Here is a 19,319-nt window from a genome sequence, read left to right as displayed (position 1 = left end):
TAAAAAAAAAAAAATTTGGAGTATTTTTTTTTTTTTTTTTTTTTTTTTTTTGTGATGACGTTGGATTGCTTCGAGTTTCAACCTTCTATCTCGACCAATCTGTTGAAACAACTTAAAAGAGAAACCAGTGGGGAATAACAATGATGTACTTCTCCATGTTCTTATTCAGTTGTGGCTTTGTCTCTGTAGATACTATACAGCTTTTTGATGCTTTTCTTCCCATCTTATTAGCATAGTAGCATGGCTAGGTTGATGGATTAAAATCATTGTTTTACATGTTTTGATTCTTCTTTTTGATTAAAACTTGTATATACATATGTAGCGTTCTTGAATGTCAAAAGTTTTTTAGTTATGTTGGCCAATAGCAAAATAGGTTCCATCCTCTATTTTGTGCTTGTGAAGAGCTTTGAAACATCTACCTGCTCATTGTTCAATTGGTGCTGTCTAAATTCCCCATTTCTGCTTCAAAAGTTCGCTAAGTCAGAAACTTTGAGCTATTGATTCTTTGACAATCATGAATCCCTTATTAATGATTACTGATTCTTCTAGATTGATACATTGTTTGCTTGTTTCAGACCTTGGAAAAACTCTAGCAGTTATCCTCTAAGAGAGTCGCTGAGGGCGAAAGCAAATAAACAGAACTCATAATGGCTCAGAAGCTTGAAATGATCAGAGGCGGAGGAGGATCCATCAAAATAGGAGCAACAGGAACGGTCGCAACTCTAATGACTCGTGAGCTAGACTCCATGAAACAACCTTCGCCTCAGACTCCCACAACAAGACCCATTAGAACAACCATCCCTGTCTCTGTTGACTGTGGCACCTCTTCTTCCACTCCAAGAAGACCAAAAGCAAGAAAATCATCAGATGAAGCTAGCAGCAGCAATGTTAGGACACCAAAGGGTCACAATGCTAAAGGCACTCATCAGCTTCCAAATGTTGCCTCCGATAACGCTAGAACACCAAAGGGTCACAATGCAAAAAGCACTCATCAGCTTCCAATGCTTGGCTCTGATAATGTATCCTTGCAAGGAACTCCTAGAAGAGAGAAGCGAATGAATATTGTGGATATTGTGGATGTGAAATGCGGGAATCCAGATCGGGCTTGGGCTAATCCAATAACCAGTAGACTCAAGAAGCTTGGCTTCTCTAAACTCAATGAGAGCATTGGTTAAAGTAGCTCTCTGCTATGCAAACTTTACCTTATTAAATACGCTGGCCCATCCGGTCTGTTTATCGGTATGAACCGGTTTAAACCAAAATGAGAATGTGCTATATTTCTTTTGTCCAAACCAACAATGTAATTGTAAACGGAGCTTTTGGTTGTCATTGCATTCATTTATTTTTGACATCTTTCTTTACCCACAATCCAAAAAAGACAGATGCGTTACATCTTTATTCTATATTTCTAAAGATTGTGGTTTTAATTTAGTTTTTGAGTGCTATTTTTGTGATATAAACTTAGAAATGTGCTATTTTGGTCATTTTAGTTTTTGAGTGCTATTTTTGTGATATAAACTTAGAAATGTGCTATTTTGGTCATTTTAGTTTTTGAGTGCTATTTTTGTGATATAAACTTAGAAATGTGCTATTTTGGTCATTTTAGTTTTTGAGTGCTATTTTTGTGATATAAACTTAGAAATGTGCTATTTTGGTCATTTTAGTTTTTGAGTGCTATTTTTGTGATATAAACTTAGAAATGTGCTATTTTGGTCATTTTAGTTTTTGAGTGCTATTTTTGTGATATAAACTTAGAAATGTGCTATTTTGGTCATTTTAGTTTTTGAGTGCTATTTTTGTGATATAAACTTAGAAATGTGCTATTTTGGAGATTTGCCATTTAATTTATGCTGAATACCTATTTGTCAACCCTGGATTGAATGCATTTTAGTTTTTTGTTTCTTCTTTTAAATAGTAGTATTAATAAGTGAGCTATCTTTTTTTTTTGGGTCAAACAATAAGTGTGCTATCTATCATTTATAAAGAAAGATGTAACGCATATATGTAGTGTTTTATTATGAGTAGTTACTTAACCTAAAAATGACTATGATGGGACGGATGCATAAATATATATGCGCTTTGAATTCGAGTTTGTTGGTGATAAAAATGCATGTGTTTTTTAGCTTTTAACGAAGAGTAGATGAAACTGAGCTTTCGCGTTTTGATGACTGTGCCGAGGATTATTAGTTTGACAAGTCGACGTCTAGCTACGAAAAAGTCATTGGCATTCTCTAAAACCATGATTAACCCGGAGTTTTTAGAGTGGGGTTCTTATCAGAAGTTAAGAAACTGTTTCTTAAATTTTAACTAAAAATGCTAAGAATCTGTTCTTAAAGTCTTTATTTAAGAACCGGTTCTTAACTTTTTTAGTTAAAAGTTAAGAAACAGTTTCTTAACTTCCGCTAAAACCCCATTCCCAAAAACCCCGGATTAATCATGCTTTTAGTACTTCCGATTGTGATTAGTTTCTTCTTCAACAAAACAAAAAAACAATAAAATATACGAGTAACAAAATAGCCAGACACATCATTGAACTTGAAAGTTCGGTAACAAACATCTATCATCATCTGTTTCATAAGTTGTTCAATTCTCTTTTGATGGGCATTCACGCGGTCCAACACATCATTGGTTCTATCTAGATTACTTTTGAGTTTTTGCACTGGATGACTATGAAGAGAGAGTTATTTAGGTAACTAGATATTCCACGTTTTGAATGAACCGGAAAAAAAAAATACTACTTTTAACCCTGTTGCTGCCTATCGGACAGTCAGATAGCCGTGTTGTCAGCTCAGACAAGCACATTTCTGTAGTAATTATGTTATGTTTTGTTGTGGTCAACCAAGCTGAGGTTCCCCAAGTCCGCAAGGGCCCTACGACCAGGTCAGGCTCACGGGTCTTAAGAGATGGTTTCACCAAGGCCGTCCAAGAGATGATAGATCAAGGTCTCAAACAGTTGCTGATCCAAGAGATGTCCGGATTAAAGATTGAAGATCCGACCAAGCCGATAGAGGTCCAAGATCAGTCCGGTCTGACTCAATTCTCTTCCATCGTCCATAACCGAACCGACCTAATCATCTCTACGTTTGATCTCCTGGTATAAGACTTAGCCGCCTAGTCCAAATAAGGTAAGCATGTAAGAAGTCATTTATGATTTCTAACCGGTTTATTGTTTTTGATTTGTGGCTGGTTTTATTTTAATTTCAGTTTAATAAACTCATGGGCAAATTGTCAGCCTTTATTTATTTATTTGAGTCTAATAATTCAAGGCCTTTGTTTAGCCTTTGCTTAGAGTCCAAGAGAGAGTCGGCCCCTTTATGTTTAGGCCTTATTGCTTTAGAGTCCAAAAAAAGTCCATGTTGTTTTTGCTTCAAGTCCCCTAGAAGGACATAGCTGCGGGTATTTAATCCCCACCATAAGCAGCCTTGTAGTTTTTTTAGTTCATGAAATATATGAGTCAGTTTGCCTCTAGAGCAAAGAAAACCCTAAGCCTTCTAGTTGTGAGAAACGGCCAGGAGCAATCTCCGATCTTATCAAGCTCTCTTCCATCCAGCTTGTGGCGATTCTTCATTCCCCTTTCATCCACCGATCTTGCTTGAGAGAGACACACGTCCAGCAAGCCTGATTCCATCTCTACTTATCTTTCATCCAGTGTTCTTGTTGAGAGAGACACACGTCGAGCAACAAGGATTCATCCATCAATCCTTCTCTTTTATTCCTTTTTTTTTCATCTAGTTTTGCATCAAAAAAATCCCATAAAAATCATATATGTTTCTGTCCAGTATTTTTTTATTCAGCTTATATTCTCTGTTTCCATTTTAAACTCAAGAAAAACTCATAAAAATCTCTCTTTGTTTCAGGTACAAGTCGCCGGCCAATCTCCATCTAACCGGTCGCCTCTTCAGATCCGCCTCTAGCCCTGTTCAGACCCTTTCCCACAACATTTTGGTATCAGAGCCTAAGGCTCCTGAAACACTCAGTTGAATCTTCTCCTTTTGTTATCTTGTTATCGTTTTTGTGTTCATCATTTGTTGCATTAGAAAATTTAAAAAAAAAAACCAAGTATTGCATTGTTCTTGCTGTTCTTGGCGTGTTCATCATTGTTCTTGCTGCATTTTCGTAGATCATTTTCGTGCATCATTTCAGTTAGTCAACCTGTTTCTGTGATTGATCGATTTTACTTTCCTTATTTGGAGTTTGATTGATTAATTTGCATTAATTTGGATTGGAATTGCATAAATCATTTAGGATTGATTAGTTGCATTAATTTCTGATTAGGATCTCATTTATTCTGATTACCTTGCATTCATTTTCGGATTTCAATCATCAATCAATTTTTTTTTAAAAAAAAATCTTTCAATCTATTTTCAAACTTGAATTGCATTTAGCTTCTACTTTCTTTTTTTTATTTTCTTGATTGATCTGATTTTCAAATCCAACGTTTAAAAAAAAAATTAAAAAAAATTCAACTTTCCTTTCCAAATTTATTTCGAACTTAATAAAAAAAAAAAAAAAATTCAACTTTCCTTTTTAAGTTTAATTCGAATTTAATTTTCTAAATAAAAAAAATCAATTATCATTTGCAATTAGTTTGATTGTTTCTTTCAAGTCTTTCTTTCTTTTCTTACTTCATTCCAATTCCTTTTGCACTTGTTTTTCTTTCTTGTCTACAGGAAATACATGGGAGATATCAATGCTAATGGTGTCCAAAATCAGGCTGATGTTAATGCCCAACTACAAGCCTTACAAGCCGGACAAGCTCAGCTCACGGAAACTATGAATGCTATGTCCGCCCAACTGAACCGACTGGGACAAGGAAACCATCCCAATGCCCAACCGGCTGCGAGGAGATTCGGCCCTTACCTGGAACGTCCGCAATCCCAATCAGAAGGTGATGACTCCGACTATGAGCCGCCTGATCGAGGAGATGAAGGCCGAGCCGCACGAGATGGGAGGCGAGAGTATCGGATCCAAGGAGATGGGAGTCCGATCCGGAGGAGAAATGGGAGTCCGAACCGTAGGAGGGACAGAAGCCCAAACCAAAGGAGAGGTCGAGACCGGGACGAAGAGGACGATCGTCGAGGAGGCAAGGCTCTTAAGTTAATCCCACCCACGTTCGCGGGTAAAGTTGATCCAGACGCCTACATCACTTGGGAGAAACGCATGGAGTATATCTTCGACTACTATAATTATTCTGAAGCCAAGAAGATAGCTCTAGCCGCGGCCCAACTAACGGACAACGCTTTGTCTTGGTGGGACCGAGATGTTGCTAAGACTGGTCCAACATGGCGAGCCCAAACTTTTGCCGAAATGCGAACCAAACTCCGAGGCAGGTATATTCCTTCTTATTATCAACGAGACCTACTGAAACGTTTTCTCAAGTTATCTCAGGGAACTAAATCAGTGGAGGAGTACTTTGAGGAGTTTGAGTCCCTTAGGAACAAACTGGACGTCGATGAGCCTGAAGCATCTCTCATGGCTCAGTTCCTGGAAGGGCTGCACTATCGGATCGCCTGCAAGGTAGAGCGACAGCTGTACGAGGATTTCAACGATCTGCTACACTTTGCCGTCCAAGCCGAGGCACACATCAAACGAAAGAGTGCGACCACCAGCCGTAGTAAACCCGCGTGGTCTCAATCAGCTTCCAAAGGCACCGATAAGAACAAGTCCATTGAAGTGGAGAACCGGTTCAAGAAGAACCAGGCTCAACCGTCCAAAACTGGACAAACCGACCATGGTAAGACTCAAGCTCAAAACCAACGTGCTCGTGATATTACTTGTTATAAGTGTCAGGGAAAAGGACATTATGCTAGAGATTGACCAAACAAGCGAGTGATGGTTCTTAAGGCCGATGGTGGATACGAGTCCCAAGATGAGGCCGAGTTCGAACCTGTTGTGTCTGATGAAGAAGTGGTTGACTATGCTGAGGTAGGTGAACTACTAGTAACCAGGCGTTCTCCCAGTGCCCTCTTCGAACCAGAAACCATCCAAAGAGAAAACATCTTTCATACAAGATGTAGCGTGGAACAAAAGGTATGTAGCTTAATCATAGATGGTGGTTCATGTACTAACATGGCCAGCAAGTATCTTGTTGATAAGCTAGGTATGGCCAAAACTCCCCATCCGAAACCATACCGACTCAAGTGGCTCAATGATGAGACTGAGCTCAAGATATCCGAACAAGTTGTTGTGCCGTTCAGAATTGGTAAGTACCCGGATCAGGTCAAGTGTGATGTCGTCCCCATGCAAGCTGGCCACATACTTATAGGAAGGCCATGGTAGTTTGACAAGGAGAGTATCCATCACGGCCGGACCAATGTCTACAGCTTCACCTACAACAATAAGAAGCATAACCTGGCCCCTCTCAGCCCCCAAGAGGTTCACGACATGCAAAAGGCAATGGACCAAACTGGCAAGGTAAGTAAAACTAACCTTTATCTTACTTCGGGTCAAGTGCTTAAATCCTTACAACATGAAACACATGTGCTACTAATGATCTTTAAGGAAGGTTGTTTTGCAAGATTTGAGGTCCAAGAGTTACCAGCTGGGATACAAGACCTCATGGAACGTTATAAGGACGTCTTCCCTGATGAGGTACCGGCCGGTCTACCCCCAATCCGTGGCATAGAACACCAGATCGACCTCGTGCCAGGAGCACCTCTACCAAACCGAGCTGCTTACAGCGTCAACCCTGAAGAGGCCAAGGAGTTGGAAAGGCAGGTCCAAGAACTCATGGAAAAAGGCTACATCCGGGTGAGCCTCAGTCCGTGTGCGGTGCCAGTCCTCTTAGTACCCAAGAAGGACGGTACATGGCGCATGTGTGTGGACTGCCGAGCTATCAACAACATAACCATCAAATATCGGTATCTTATACCCAGATTAGATGATATGTTGGATGAACTAAGTGGTTCTACTGTGTTTTGTAAGATTGACCTCAGGAGTGGATACCACCAAGTTCGCATGAAGGAAGGTGACGAGTGGAAAACCGCCTTCAAAACAAAACAAGGTCTGTACGAATGGCTTATGATGCCATTTGGCCTCACCAACGCCCCTAGCACCTTCATGAGGCTCATGAACCAGGTTCTAAGACCTTACATCAGTAAGTTTGTGGTCGTGTATTTTGATGACATCCTAATTTACTGTCAGTGCTTATCCGAACATGTTGATCATTTAGAACAGGTGCTGAAAGCTTTGAGGCAAGAAGGACTTTATGCTAACCTAAAGAAATGTGACTTTTGCACTGATCAAGTTGTGTTTTTAGGTTTTGTGGTAAGTTCGCAGGGACTGAAGGTTGATGAAGAAAAGATCAAAGCGATACAAGATTTGCCCACACCGACCACGATCGGACATGTCCGTAGCTTCCATGGTCTGGCCAGCTTCTATCGACGTTTTGTCAAGGACTTCAGACCATTGCTGCTCCCATGACATTCGTGATCAAGAAGAACATATCCTTTTCCTGGGGTCCAGCCCAAGAAGAGTCTTTTAACAAGCTTAAATTCAGTTTGACTCATGCTCCAGTCCTTACTTTTCCTAACTTTGATAAGAATTTTGAGATTGAATGTGATGCATCAGGTACAAGAATAGGAGCCGTGTTAACCCAAGGAGGCCGACCAGTAGCCTTCTTCAGTGAGAAATTGAGTGGAGCTACCCTCAATTACCCCACCTATGACAAAGAACTCTATGCTTTAGTGAGATCTCTTGAAACTTGGCAACATTATCTTTTGTCTAAGGAGTTTGTTATTCATACATATCATGAGACCCTTAAACATTTGAGAGGCCAAACTACACTCAAGAAGAGAAATGCCAGGTGGTTGGAGTTTGTAGAGACATTTCCCTATGTGATCAAATACAAGAAGGGAAAAGATAATGTGGTGGCCGAAGCCTTATCCAGACGCCACACTCTCATCACCACCATGGAAGCTAAGATCTTGGGTCTTGAACATATTAAGAATGCTTATGCTACTGACCCTGATTTTTCAGAACTCTATGGCAGTACCACCAAGAGTGTTGTAGGACCATTCTACCAACATGATGGGTTTCTATTCAAGGAGAAACGTCTTTGCATTCCCCAAGGCTCTATGAGGGACTTACTGACCAGGGAGGCACACGGTGGAGGCATGATGGGACACTTTGGCCGGACCAAAACCCTGGATGTCCTTACCGACCACTTTTATTGGTCGAGAATGAGACGATATGTTGAGAATCTTTGCGCCAAGTGCACTGTCTGCCTGAAAACTAAGTCAAGATCTCATCCTTATGGTTTACATATGCCTTTACCAATACCTAACGCACCTTGGGTGGATATATCTATGGACTTTGTGCCGAGCTTGCCCAAGATAGAACACAAAGACTCCATTTTTGTTGTGGTTGACAGGTTCTCCAAGATGGCACATTTCATACCATGTGACAAGACTAACGATGCTAGCAAGAACGCTGACCTGTTCTTCAAAGAAGTGGTGCGCCTGCATGGAATGCCCATAACCATTGTGTCCGACCGCGACACAAAATTTCTCAGCCATTTCTGGCGGACGCTGTGGAAGAAACGTGGTACCATGCTTCTATTTTCTACCACATGCCACCCACAGACCGATGGCCAAACAGAGGTAGTAAACCATACACTCTCTCAGCTATTGAGGCTACGGTGGGTAAGAATTTAAGGAATTGGTTGAGTTGCTTGCCTTTCATTGAATTTGCTTATAATCATGCAAAGCACTCCATTACTAACCAATCCCCTTTTGAGGTTGTTTATGGCTTTAACCCAGAGATTCCGTTGGACTTCAAGCCATTAACACCAGACATGCAAGTTAGTCAAAGTGGTGCGTCCAGTGCTGAGTTTGTTAAGACGATGCACCAGTAGGTCAAGGAGACACTCGAGACGAAGGCTGAGAGGAACCAGGCCAAGCTCAACAAAGGGCGTAAGGAAGTCCTTTTCAAACCAGGCGATTGGGTATGGTTACATATGCGGCCAGAGAGGTTCCCTGAAGAAAGGAAGTCCAAGTTAGCACCTAGAGGAGATGGACCATTCCGGGTCCTAGAGAAGATCCACGACAACGCCTACAAGCTCGAGCTACCAGGTGAGTTTAAGGTTTCCCCAACGTTCAATGTGTCTGATTTGGCTCCTTATATTGCAGATGACGAAGAAGTTCTGAGGACAGAACCTTCTCAAGAGGGAGTTGATGTTGTGGTCAACCAAGCTGAGGTTCCCCAAGTCCGCAAGGGCCCTACGACCAGGTCAGGCTCACGGGTCTTAAGAGATGGTTTCACCAAGGCCGTCCAAGAGATGATAGATCAAGGTCTCAAACAGTTGCTGATCCAAGAGATGTCCAGATTAAAGATTGAAGATCCGACCAAGCCGATAGAGGTCCAAGATCAGTCCGGTCTGACTCAATTCTCTTCCATCGTCCATAACCGAATCGGCCTAATCATCTCTACGTTTGATCTCCTGGTATAAGATTTAGCCGCCTAGTCCAGATAAGGTAAGCAGGTAAGAATTCATTTATTATTTCTAACCGGTTTATTGTTTTTGATTTGTGGCTGGTTTTATTTTAATTTCGGTTTAATAAACTCATGGGCAAATTGTCAGCCTTTATTTATTTATTTGAGTCTAATAATTCAAGGCCTTTGTTTATCCTTTGCTTAGAGTCCAAGAGAGAGTCGGTCCCTTTATGTTTAGGCCTTATTGCTTTAGAGTCCAAGAAGAGCCCATGTTGTTTTTGCTTCAAGTCCCCTAGAAGGGCATAGCTGCGGGTATTTAATCCCCACCATAAGCATCCTTGTATTTTCTTTAGTTCATAAAATATATGAGTCAGTTTGCCCCTAGAGCAAAGAAAACCCTAAGCCTTCTAGTTGTGAGAAACGGCCAGGAGAAATCTCGGATCTTATCAAGCTCTCTTCCATCCAGCTTGTGGCGATTCTTCATTCCCCTTTCATCCACCGATCTTGCTTGAGAGAGACACACGTCCAGCAAGCCTGATTCCATCTCTACTTCATCTTTCATCCACTGTTCTTGTTGAGAGAGACACACGTCCAACAACAAGGATCCATCCGCCATCTCTATCAATCCTTCTCTTTTATTTCTTTTCTTTTCATCTAGTTTTGCATCAAAAAAATCACATAAAAATGATATATGTTTCTGTCCAGTATTTTTTTTATTCAACTTATATTCTCTGTTTCCATTTTAAACTAAAGAAAAACTCATAAAAATCTCTCTTTGTTTCAGGTACAAGTCGCCGGCCAATCTCCATCTAACCGGTCGCCTTTTCAGATCCGCCTCTAGCCCTGTCCAGACCCTTGCCCACAACATGTTTACATTGCAAATAATATCTATTTTTTTTTTTGGAAAAAGCCTCTCAACTTGTATGAAACCTTTTCATAAGTGTCCTCTTTGAGACTGTTCAGTTTCCCAAAAACTCTAAAATTCATTTTGAAAATGGTCTCGTCTCGCATCGTAGATCTTCCAAAAGACGATGTTATGGATGCAATGCTTCCAATTCCGGAGATGATGTTTGCAGCCGGTGAAGAACCGGTCAGAGTCAGGGTTCTTACCTACCAGTCCTCCAGGGCCATTAATCACATCCTTAATTCCCTCGAAGAAGATGAGATCCAGACATTACGCATGTCTCCCTTTGGTAAGATTGTTGATATCACCGAGAAACCTGGTTTTTCTGGAAGATTTGCTAGATACATCTTATATTAAAAGTGGAGAAAAAACACGAACTTGGTTTCGGCTTGCTGGGTAACCGATTAGGTTTTCTCTTTGCGCGTTCACCATTGTAACCGGTCTCAACTGCGGTGAATTTCCTAAAAGAGCTAAGGCGAAGTCGAAGATGAACAAAAACGAGCAACCCTATTGGCCAGAGTTATTTGGTAAAGCTGAGGATCTTCGCGTTTCAACCGCCTTGAAAACGCTTAGAAGAAAAACGGTTACAGAGAAAGAAGTAAGGATTAAGCTGGCATGTCTTACGATTGTGTCTTCTGTTCCACTCGCTACAAACTTGAAGATGAAGATAATATGCAGAGGCTATGGTAGACACAGAGGAGTTCTTTTCCTTTCTCTAGGGTCGACTTGCGTTTGAAATGCTTATGGGGAGTATAAAATAGAGAGATAAGGTCTCCCTATAGCAGAATACAATAGCAGCTACAGGTTTTGCCTTGGCACTCCAACTGGTTATGGTAAAGGCTGTACCAGCTCTAACTAAAGTTGTTTTGGAAACTTGCTCATCTTCTGAATCGGATAGCTGCGACGAAGATGATGATTTGACCCACAAGAAGACCAAAAAGCAGACACTAAGACCTGGTCATGCGCGTGAAGTAGACAAAAAGACCGATGTTTGTGTCCTCTCTTCAGTCCTCTTCATTACTATAGAGACATACTTTTCATATTTTAGATGTGTACTAATACCACTTTTGGTTTGTTATATGCTTCCTCCAGATTTTATTAAGAAGCATAATCCCTGAAGATTCGAATCGGCCCATAGTAGCTGCTAATCTTGTATGGGCAGACGAGGTCCTTGACGTCAAAGTCGAATATCTGCTGAAGCTTATAACGCAGATGCACTTCTTTACTGCTGAAATGTTCAAAGGTGGCGCTACCAAACTGGATGTTAAAAGAATGCGTGAGATAGCGAAAGCTGGGGGAAGCAGAAGAGGAAAACTAAACCTCATACACACATGGAAACAGACGAGGATAAGTGTATCACAGCCATTATTCTGTCGATGCTGAAAATTGAGGTTGAAAGAGTTGATGTGAATGTTGTCAAAGCTGTTTCTTTGGCCGAAAATACTGCAGCTAAATTTGCGTCCTTCGAGACCACCGTCATGGTTTCAATTCAAAATCTGCTTAATAACTCCAAAGAGGAAGTTATCCGCTCTGTCATGCAGATTAACAGCAGTGCTAACGCCACAACACAACCCGCGCGGCCCAACGTTGACACTACTAACAATGCACAACATAAGCTAGATATCGTCCAACCCCAGCGTGACTCAAACGATGAGATCATTGCTCAAGTTATGGGGAATCTGAGTCAATACTCAACGCAACCACATAATGCATCAGTTTGTCCTGTAAGTTTTCAAACTTACTAGTTGAATCCCTACATTTACGTACTATTTGTTGGTGCTGGATTTTTATTTGTGTTGAGTTCATCAAATAAGTGTTAATAATCGAGCTTCGATTTTAGTCTTTCGAATATAATTATACATACCGTATTTGCATTTTTCTTATTTGAGGAAGATCATAGAAACCAGTTGTTTTTTAGCGAAACCGGTAACAATATACACATATCAAATAAATCCGGATTTTTAAACAAACCGGAAACTCTATTCATATATCAAACAAATCGGAATTTTTATAAAATATTCAACCATTTTATTTTTATTTGGGTTGGCTCCTATTCCAAGGATCAGATGGGAGGACATGTCATACTGCTTCACGCTTGCCTTTTGTTTTGCAAACCCAAGATCCTTCCTTCGACGATGCCACTTTATCAGCTAAGAGTCACACAAAGGAAGCTACCAAAGTATCAATATGGTTCCTGCATTCATTTCCTATTTCAACATGCATCACTAACCAATAAATAAACACATGATGTTGTTTGGACTTTGGAAACCCATACATCTTAGGCAGCCGTATTATCTCCCGTAAAATTTCAATATTACCAAATTTACCAAAATATTTCTCACTCACTATATATCTCTTTATAATAACCCGGATATCAAATGGTGATACACAGAACACACTGCTAACCGGAATTAATTATCGTCGTTTGTAGTCCAATTATATGTATTGCCTTAGGCTATGTGCTTTGTGTTTAATATGCTGAGTATCCAAATTTTATTTACTCATCCCTTTTCCACTCTTTAACTCCCCATTCCAGGCGCAAGCCGGGCAGATTGTTCACAATAGTTCACGTCACCTTTTGGATCTCAGACATAAGGCCCCTATCTAGATCGTGTCACTTTATCAGCCACTAGTCAGATTCACACCAAAACGACTGTATGTTAGATTATTCTACATTCCTGTAGAATTCTTTGCGTAATCACTCCATAAATATATGACGTAGGGCTGAGTTATGACATCCGCAATATTCAGGGTCCATCTTTCTCCCTTGGGCTGACACAAGCAGAGAATCCCCCTCCCCCGGGGCCCAGGTGTGATCCCAAATCAACAATCTACAAACTACTATTACGAACCACATAAATCCCCTCCAATAGACGGATCAAGCACTCTTTTCTAACACACTCCTTCACCAAGAAGCTAACGCTCATGTTCCTTACGACCACGACGATAAGCTACTACGCCATTTTATCATTATGTCATGGGGTTTCTTCGTTTTCGTAATTGCTGTAATTGTTATCATCCTCAAACATTAGTTTCACTCCAATTTTTGGCGGTGAACTTGTTTTCAGTCTACCACTTTATAATATCATAGTAACTATGTTCGACTAATGTAATCTGATGAAACTAATGTTATTGATAAACGTAATAAACCAGTTTCTTATTTAGATAACCGCAGTTAAGGAAATACTTTTGGATAAAATTTTGAGTTAAATCGCTATACACACCACATAATATCAGTGAAACTGTATATGCCCACATACGTTTGTTTATTTACCATCACAATATGAAATCAATTTTACACCATACAAATATCACAAAAGTCAACTTTGCACAGTCTGACACATCTCCACTAACAGTGGTGTCAGTTCCCTATTTCCCTCTGCACCTACTCTCCTAGAAGTCTCAGCTCCTCTGGAGGACATAATCGTCTTTCTCTCCATCTAGCATACACGATTCGTCAATTAATTAAATAAATGCGCAATTTCCTAATTTCCGACACCACCATGTATAAAAATAAATGCACAATTTCACTAGTCCATTACTTTTCACAGAATTATTTTAAATCCCTTATGGTATCCAAAAAAACTTGTGTAATGCAGTTTTTGGCTTTGTTGTCGATTTAGATAATAGAATGTATTGTTGAGATCCTATATCTAAAGTTTACAAAGATCAAGACTAATATGTAAATGATTATAGTTAATTCACTTATCACCAATAGTTTTAAAATGAAAATTCGTATAAGCTCAAATTTAACATAGTATCAAAATCTCGTTCGTTGACTTAAGTAGGGTGTTATAAAAAAGGATTTCTTACCAGTTTTAAAATGGGATTCAATTCGAGATGGATCAATAAGAACTATCATCTCAAGAGTGCGGGTTAAGATTCAAAATCGAAATTTATAAAAACCAATACTAATATATAAAATATTAAGATTAGTTTTAAGTTGAAAATTCATGATAAGTCTGAGCTAAATATATACTATACAATGTGACATATTTATCGTGGTCTTCTGTTAAATCTTGTATTTGTGAATACAGTTTACTATAAGTTAGAATTTTATAAACTAAACACCGTAAAGTAATGATTCATCAGTAGATAAATTATTGTTTTGTACTTGAAAATATACAACGATTTTTATATTTTAAGATAATTTTAGTATTATTGGAACTATGTGATTACTTATATTTGATAGTTTATAATTAATTAAACTGTTTTAAACTATAATATGATAATATTTTTAGATAAAACTAATCTTATGATCTTAGATAAAACATCATACATTTTTAATTTAGTTAATTTCTCTGTGATGTTAGACTCCACCAACAAATAAATAACTAGTTTAGTATCATCAACCAACTCCAATACAATAAAAATATAACAAAAAAAAATCGAAATTGCTTTTGTATTTATGTTTTACTATGAGTTGGAATAAAATTATATAATAACGTGGGTGGTTCTAGTGGTTGGACCATTATCTGTATGATTATAATATATCGATACATCCATTGGACTCATCTAGTTTATAAGTTATAACCTACGCATAAATACTAAAAATCGTAACTTTTTTTCTTTGACAAAGTTTCTGATTGAAGATAAAGATTCCATGGCGACAGCGAACACGTTATCCAGATTCTCGTACATTATTCTAAACAAAACTAACGTCTAAGAAAATAATCTAAGATATAAAAGCTTTAATATGTCATGGTTTGGAAATACGAATGATTCCCATCCAATTCAATTTTGTTTTGTTGCAGAACAAAAATACACATTAGTAATTTTATATGTATTTGACGGATAACAAACATGAGAAATACAACACTGGTTAAATAGATATATTGCTGAGCTAAAATAACTAAACTCTGGAAGTGTTATAAAGGAAGAAGCGAGAGGGACACGCCAACGAGTTATTCCTTTGTGGGTGTTTCTTAATTGCCTCATTAAGGAATTACACATATATGCCACTAATACACCCATTTATAATCATAAGTTTTCGATTCAGCATTTAATTTTTCATATATAGCCTAGACTTGTCATAGGAATTGATTGATGTCGCTGTATCCAATCCACCATTTGTTTATAACCGATATGCATTTAAACATAAATGAACTCTATTAATTAGAGCATCTCCAATATAAAAAGACCTCATTTTGAGGGTGGTTCGGTGAGTTGCTCCAACAATAAATCTCAAATATTTTTTTATTTTTAATACATACTGTATTACATTATAATTCTCAATTTTCATAATAACTAATTATAAGCACCAAACTCTTATAAATAAACATTAAATAAAAAATAAAAATGCAAAACATAATATTTATTACTCATATATAGATATTTTGGTTTGAAAAAATTTTTAAATAAAAAAAATCTTTTAAAAGGCTTTTATTCGAAAAAGAGTTACGAAATGGTTAAAGCACATATATATAACATTTCTATTTTAGATAATTTAATTTAAATTTTAACATATTTTGTATTTTTGTATCAGTAGTAACATATATATAAAAATATATATTTGGATATTTGGTCAAAATATATTTACAAAGATTAAAGTGATAAGAAAAATAATATTAGTATAACTATATGTAACTTAGAAAATAAAAAGAAAAAAGCGAAAAGTAAATAGAATTTCGAGGATTTGAGGATTTGTTAGAAATGCTCTTAGGAGTAAAATAGATTAATACGGTTTCGTTCTTAATAATTCGTTCTTAATAAGTATACTTACGAAACCGAATTATAAATTTTGTAATAAATTATTGCCATATTTTAATTGTTTGATTATATTGATGTGACCCCAAATTAGTTTCAGTAGTATATCATGAGATCCACATAATTTAGTAAACTCTTACAGATGACCCAATGAAAAAAGTTGGTAAAACATTGTACAATTTGAAATGTTATGCATGTAAATTTAAACTCTTAACATAATCCCTTTTCAATTAATAAAAAAAAAAAGAGAATTACGAAAAAAAAAAGAACTGAAGAAACCGTTTTAAGATTAAACCAATAATAAAAACATAAAGTTATGAATGTGTGTGTCATAGATCCAACCAACTGGAACTACATTGATGGTCGACCGCACATATTTATTTAAGAAACTACTACTACCTTTATAAAAAGACAAAAAAGTGTCGTTTCCTTCAACAAAACGCTTCTCAATATTCTCGTGCTTTGTGTTTCAAATGGAGTGTTACTATTTAGAAACAGCTTTATCTTATCCAACAGTCAATTGTTACTTAATAAATGGTTGGTTGGATCACTTGGATGTATACGTATATCTGATTACTATTTTCTTTCACGGTAGTCTTAACAAGATTCGTATATATAAATATGCTTAGGAATAATATTATTTTTTGGTCAAAAGAAATCTAACAATACTAAAAGAGATATGCTCATCAGCTAAGTCATCCACGTAGGCAAAAAAAATCAGCCTATCACACATTACGTTTTTCCACGCAGGCGACCAATTACAATTGAGGTAGGCGAAACATGTTGGGTTTAACCTAATCGAAGTGACCCACTCCCAATCAAACCCAGCTCCTGGTCCAACTTCGATGAAAGGGATCGCCGACTCTTCATCTTCAATTTCATCGCAAACGATTCATGTCTTTTAATTCACTTCTATCACAGAAACAAAATTTGGTCCAAAATTAAAATATCAAAACAACTTCATTTTTGCCGGCAACGACCTTTCGTTTTATCTCTTCGGCCTCAAACCTCTAGCCGTTTTAAAATCTCCACCTCCCCCACAATCTAGATCAATAAATCCCGACTTCAAAACAGAAATCACTAGATGCAACACACTCTTCAGCTTCTGCTTATCACTATTCATCTCTTTCATTACTATAAATACGAGGCTCACCACGTACACGACCCCCCTCCAATTATCACTCAAAATCCAAAAAATTGATGCATCAATGTCTTAAAAGGACTCCAAATCGTCCCTTGCTATCCCTTCCGTTGATTTCCATGACGAAGACGTTCTGTGTTTCTGCAGGTTGTCTTTCCAGTTTGATTCACTTCTGCGAAGCCCGGAATTCTGCAGAAGCTGGGATGCTCATTTGGCCTTGTGGTGCTCTTGATCACGAAAAGGTACAACCTTATATCCTCAAACCCGAAATATGTTAAGCTATGATTTGTGCAACCTAACTGATATGACACACCCACATGCGCCTCTGTTATATACACGACCTTTAACTGCACACGAGAGACGATTTATACGGTAGTTATAAAATACTATTACCATTAGTTAAATACATGTTCATCTCTACTTATGTGTAGTCTTATACTACCTCTTATGAATTGAGTATGATTTACAACGCAAGATAAAATCGCAGATTTTGAGATGAAGCTGATGGATAAAGACTCAGCATTTGAGACTACCTGATGAGTACCATTCAATTGTGAGTAGGCCGTTGAGAAGTCGATTCCATCGTCCATGTTTCACGTATTTCTCTCCCCCACTGATTGCTCGGGCACCTTCTTGGACAATTGTGCTGTAACTGATTTGCTTTCTCATCAGGTGGTACGCTGCTTTGAGTACAATGACATTATTCATGTCAATGGCAGGGTTGATCCCACCTCTGACATTCATGTCATCATTCTCAAACTTATTTTCTAAGCTACTCAGACTAGACAGACTTAAGAAAGGCAAAGCTAAGGATTCCCATTCCAAAGTTAAGGTGAACAACAACTTAGCTCTTAAACATTTCATAATCCGCTCTGCTTTTCTTCACAATAGTTATGTGATATTCTATGCATGAGACAGGAGAAGCCGAAAAATCTGCTCTGGAAAGAATCCAGGCGGCCATTCTTTATGGGAACATGCACGTCAGTTGGATTGAGTGACCCCGAGAAGGAAGATGTAAGCATCTCTGCTTGCGTACAATGAAGCCTATGGTCTATGTGTCAGATGTTGCTAGCTGATCTTACTGAGCCGGAGAAAAATAAAAATGTGGAAGAAATTAAGGGTCTTTCTTTGGATTTTCAGTCTAGGCATGTGGTTGTTTCAGCACAGGTCAGGATCATTGTCTCTTTAGTACATTATTTGTATGCATTGAGGCTTTATACATGTACTTTACTTAAAAAGAGCTTCCTTTCATGGAAAGTAGGTTGAGGCTGAGTTAACCGAACTTCCTCTTGAAGAACATGAAGAATCTTTGAACTCGCTAGGTGTTAGCGAAAGTGTCTAGGGCACCTCATCAGGGAAACGTACAGCCTTCTAGGTTTTCAGACGTACTTCACTTCTGGTGAAAAGGTAAATTACATATACAGACATACATTAAAGCATATTATTTTAAAAGACATCCTTCATTCCTTCTAAAACGTCGATTCTTTATGGCAGGAAACAAAAGCATGGACAATACACGCATGCGGGTTTTCAGTCAGTAGTCTCAGTATGGGTTTTCTTGGGTTAGGAGGTAATTTGGTAGACAATTTTGTTTATAAAGAATAATTGCATCACAAGCTACTGGTGTCATTCATTCTGACTTTGAAAAGGGTTTTATTAGAACTGAGACACATTTTTACCCTCTTAATGAATCTGTGGGACAGTTATAATACTCTCTGTTCTTAACATTGATCTCCTGGTCATTAAAATTGAAATCTTCGACTGTATATTATTATGTTTCATTAGGAACCAGGACAATATTTCAATGTTTCATTTTGGGTTCGGGTTGCATATGAAGATTTTGTTTCTGCAGCAAAAAAAAAAAAAAAAACTTTTGTGAGTTTCTTCTCTGATGCCATAAACTGAACTCCTGCCTAGCGAAATATTTCATGATTATCTTGCTCACTAGGAATTTTCAAGAAAATTGGATTGTCTTTTTGTGCAGCTGAGATTTGAGGGTATAGTGTACATTGTTAAAGAAGGATATTTTATGCTTTTCCTCTTCAACATATAACAAAACTCTGAGATCTCAATAACTTTATTAACAGAACATCACAGCTGTGTTTATGCACGTCCACTTTTATGCATCGAGGGTTT

General features: G+C 38.1%; 1 protein-coding gene and 1 pseudogene across 2 annotated transcripts in view; both read left to right on the top strand.

Moving 5' to 3' along the window:
- Nucleotides 1-1,353, top strand: part of LOC106312831 — a 1,881-nt gene extending 528 nt beyond the window's left edge. Inside the window, exons 1-2 of one of the 2 annotated variants that reach the window (XM_013750499.1) lie at nucleotides 42-145; nucleotides 576-1,353. In XM_013750499.1, coding sequence (XP_013605953.1) covers nucleotides 648-1,175 — 528 coding nt within the window. In that variant the 5' untranslated portion in view covers nucleotides 42-145; nucleotides 576-647 and the 3' untranslated portion in view covers nucleotides 1,176-1,353. Of the gene's footprint in view, nucleotides 1-41; nucleotides 146-575 lie in introns of those variants that run through there. The other variant, XM_013750498.1, reaches the window with a different exon arrangement.
- A 10,314-nt stretch (nucleotides 1,354-11,667) lies between these two features.
- Nucleotides 11,668-19,088, top strand: LOC106314931 (annotated as a pseudogene).
- The last annotated feature ends 231 nt before the right edge of the window (nucleotides 19,089-19,319 follow it).

This window comes from Brassica oleracea, chromosome C9, assembly GCF_000695525.1.
Source record: "Brassica oleracea var. oleracea cultivar TO1000 chromosome C9, BOL, whole genome shotgun sequence".
Classification (NCBI taxonomy): Eukaryota; Viridiplantae; Streptophyta; class Magnoliopsida; order Brassicales; family Brassicaceae; genus Brassica; species Brassica oleracea.
The sequence above is the reverse complement of the archived record's forward strand: the minus strand, read 5'-3'. Positions and strand labels throughout refer to the sequence as shown.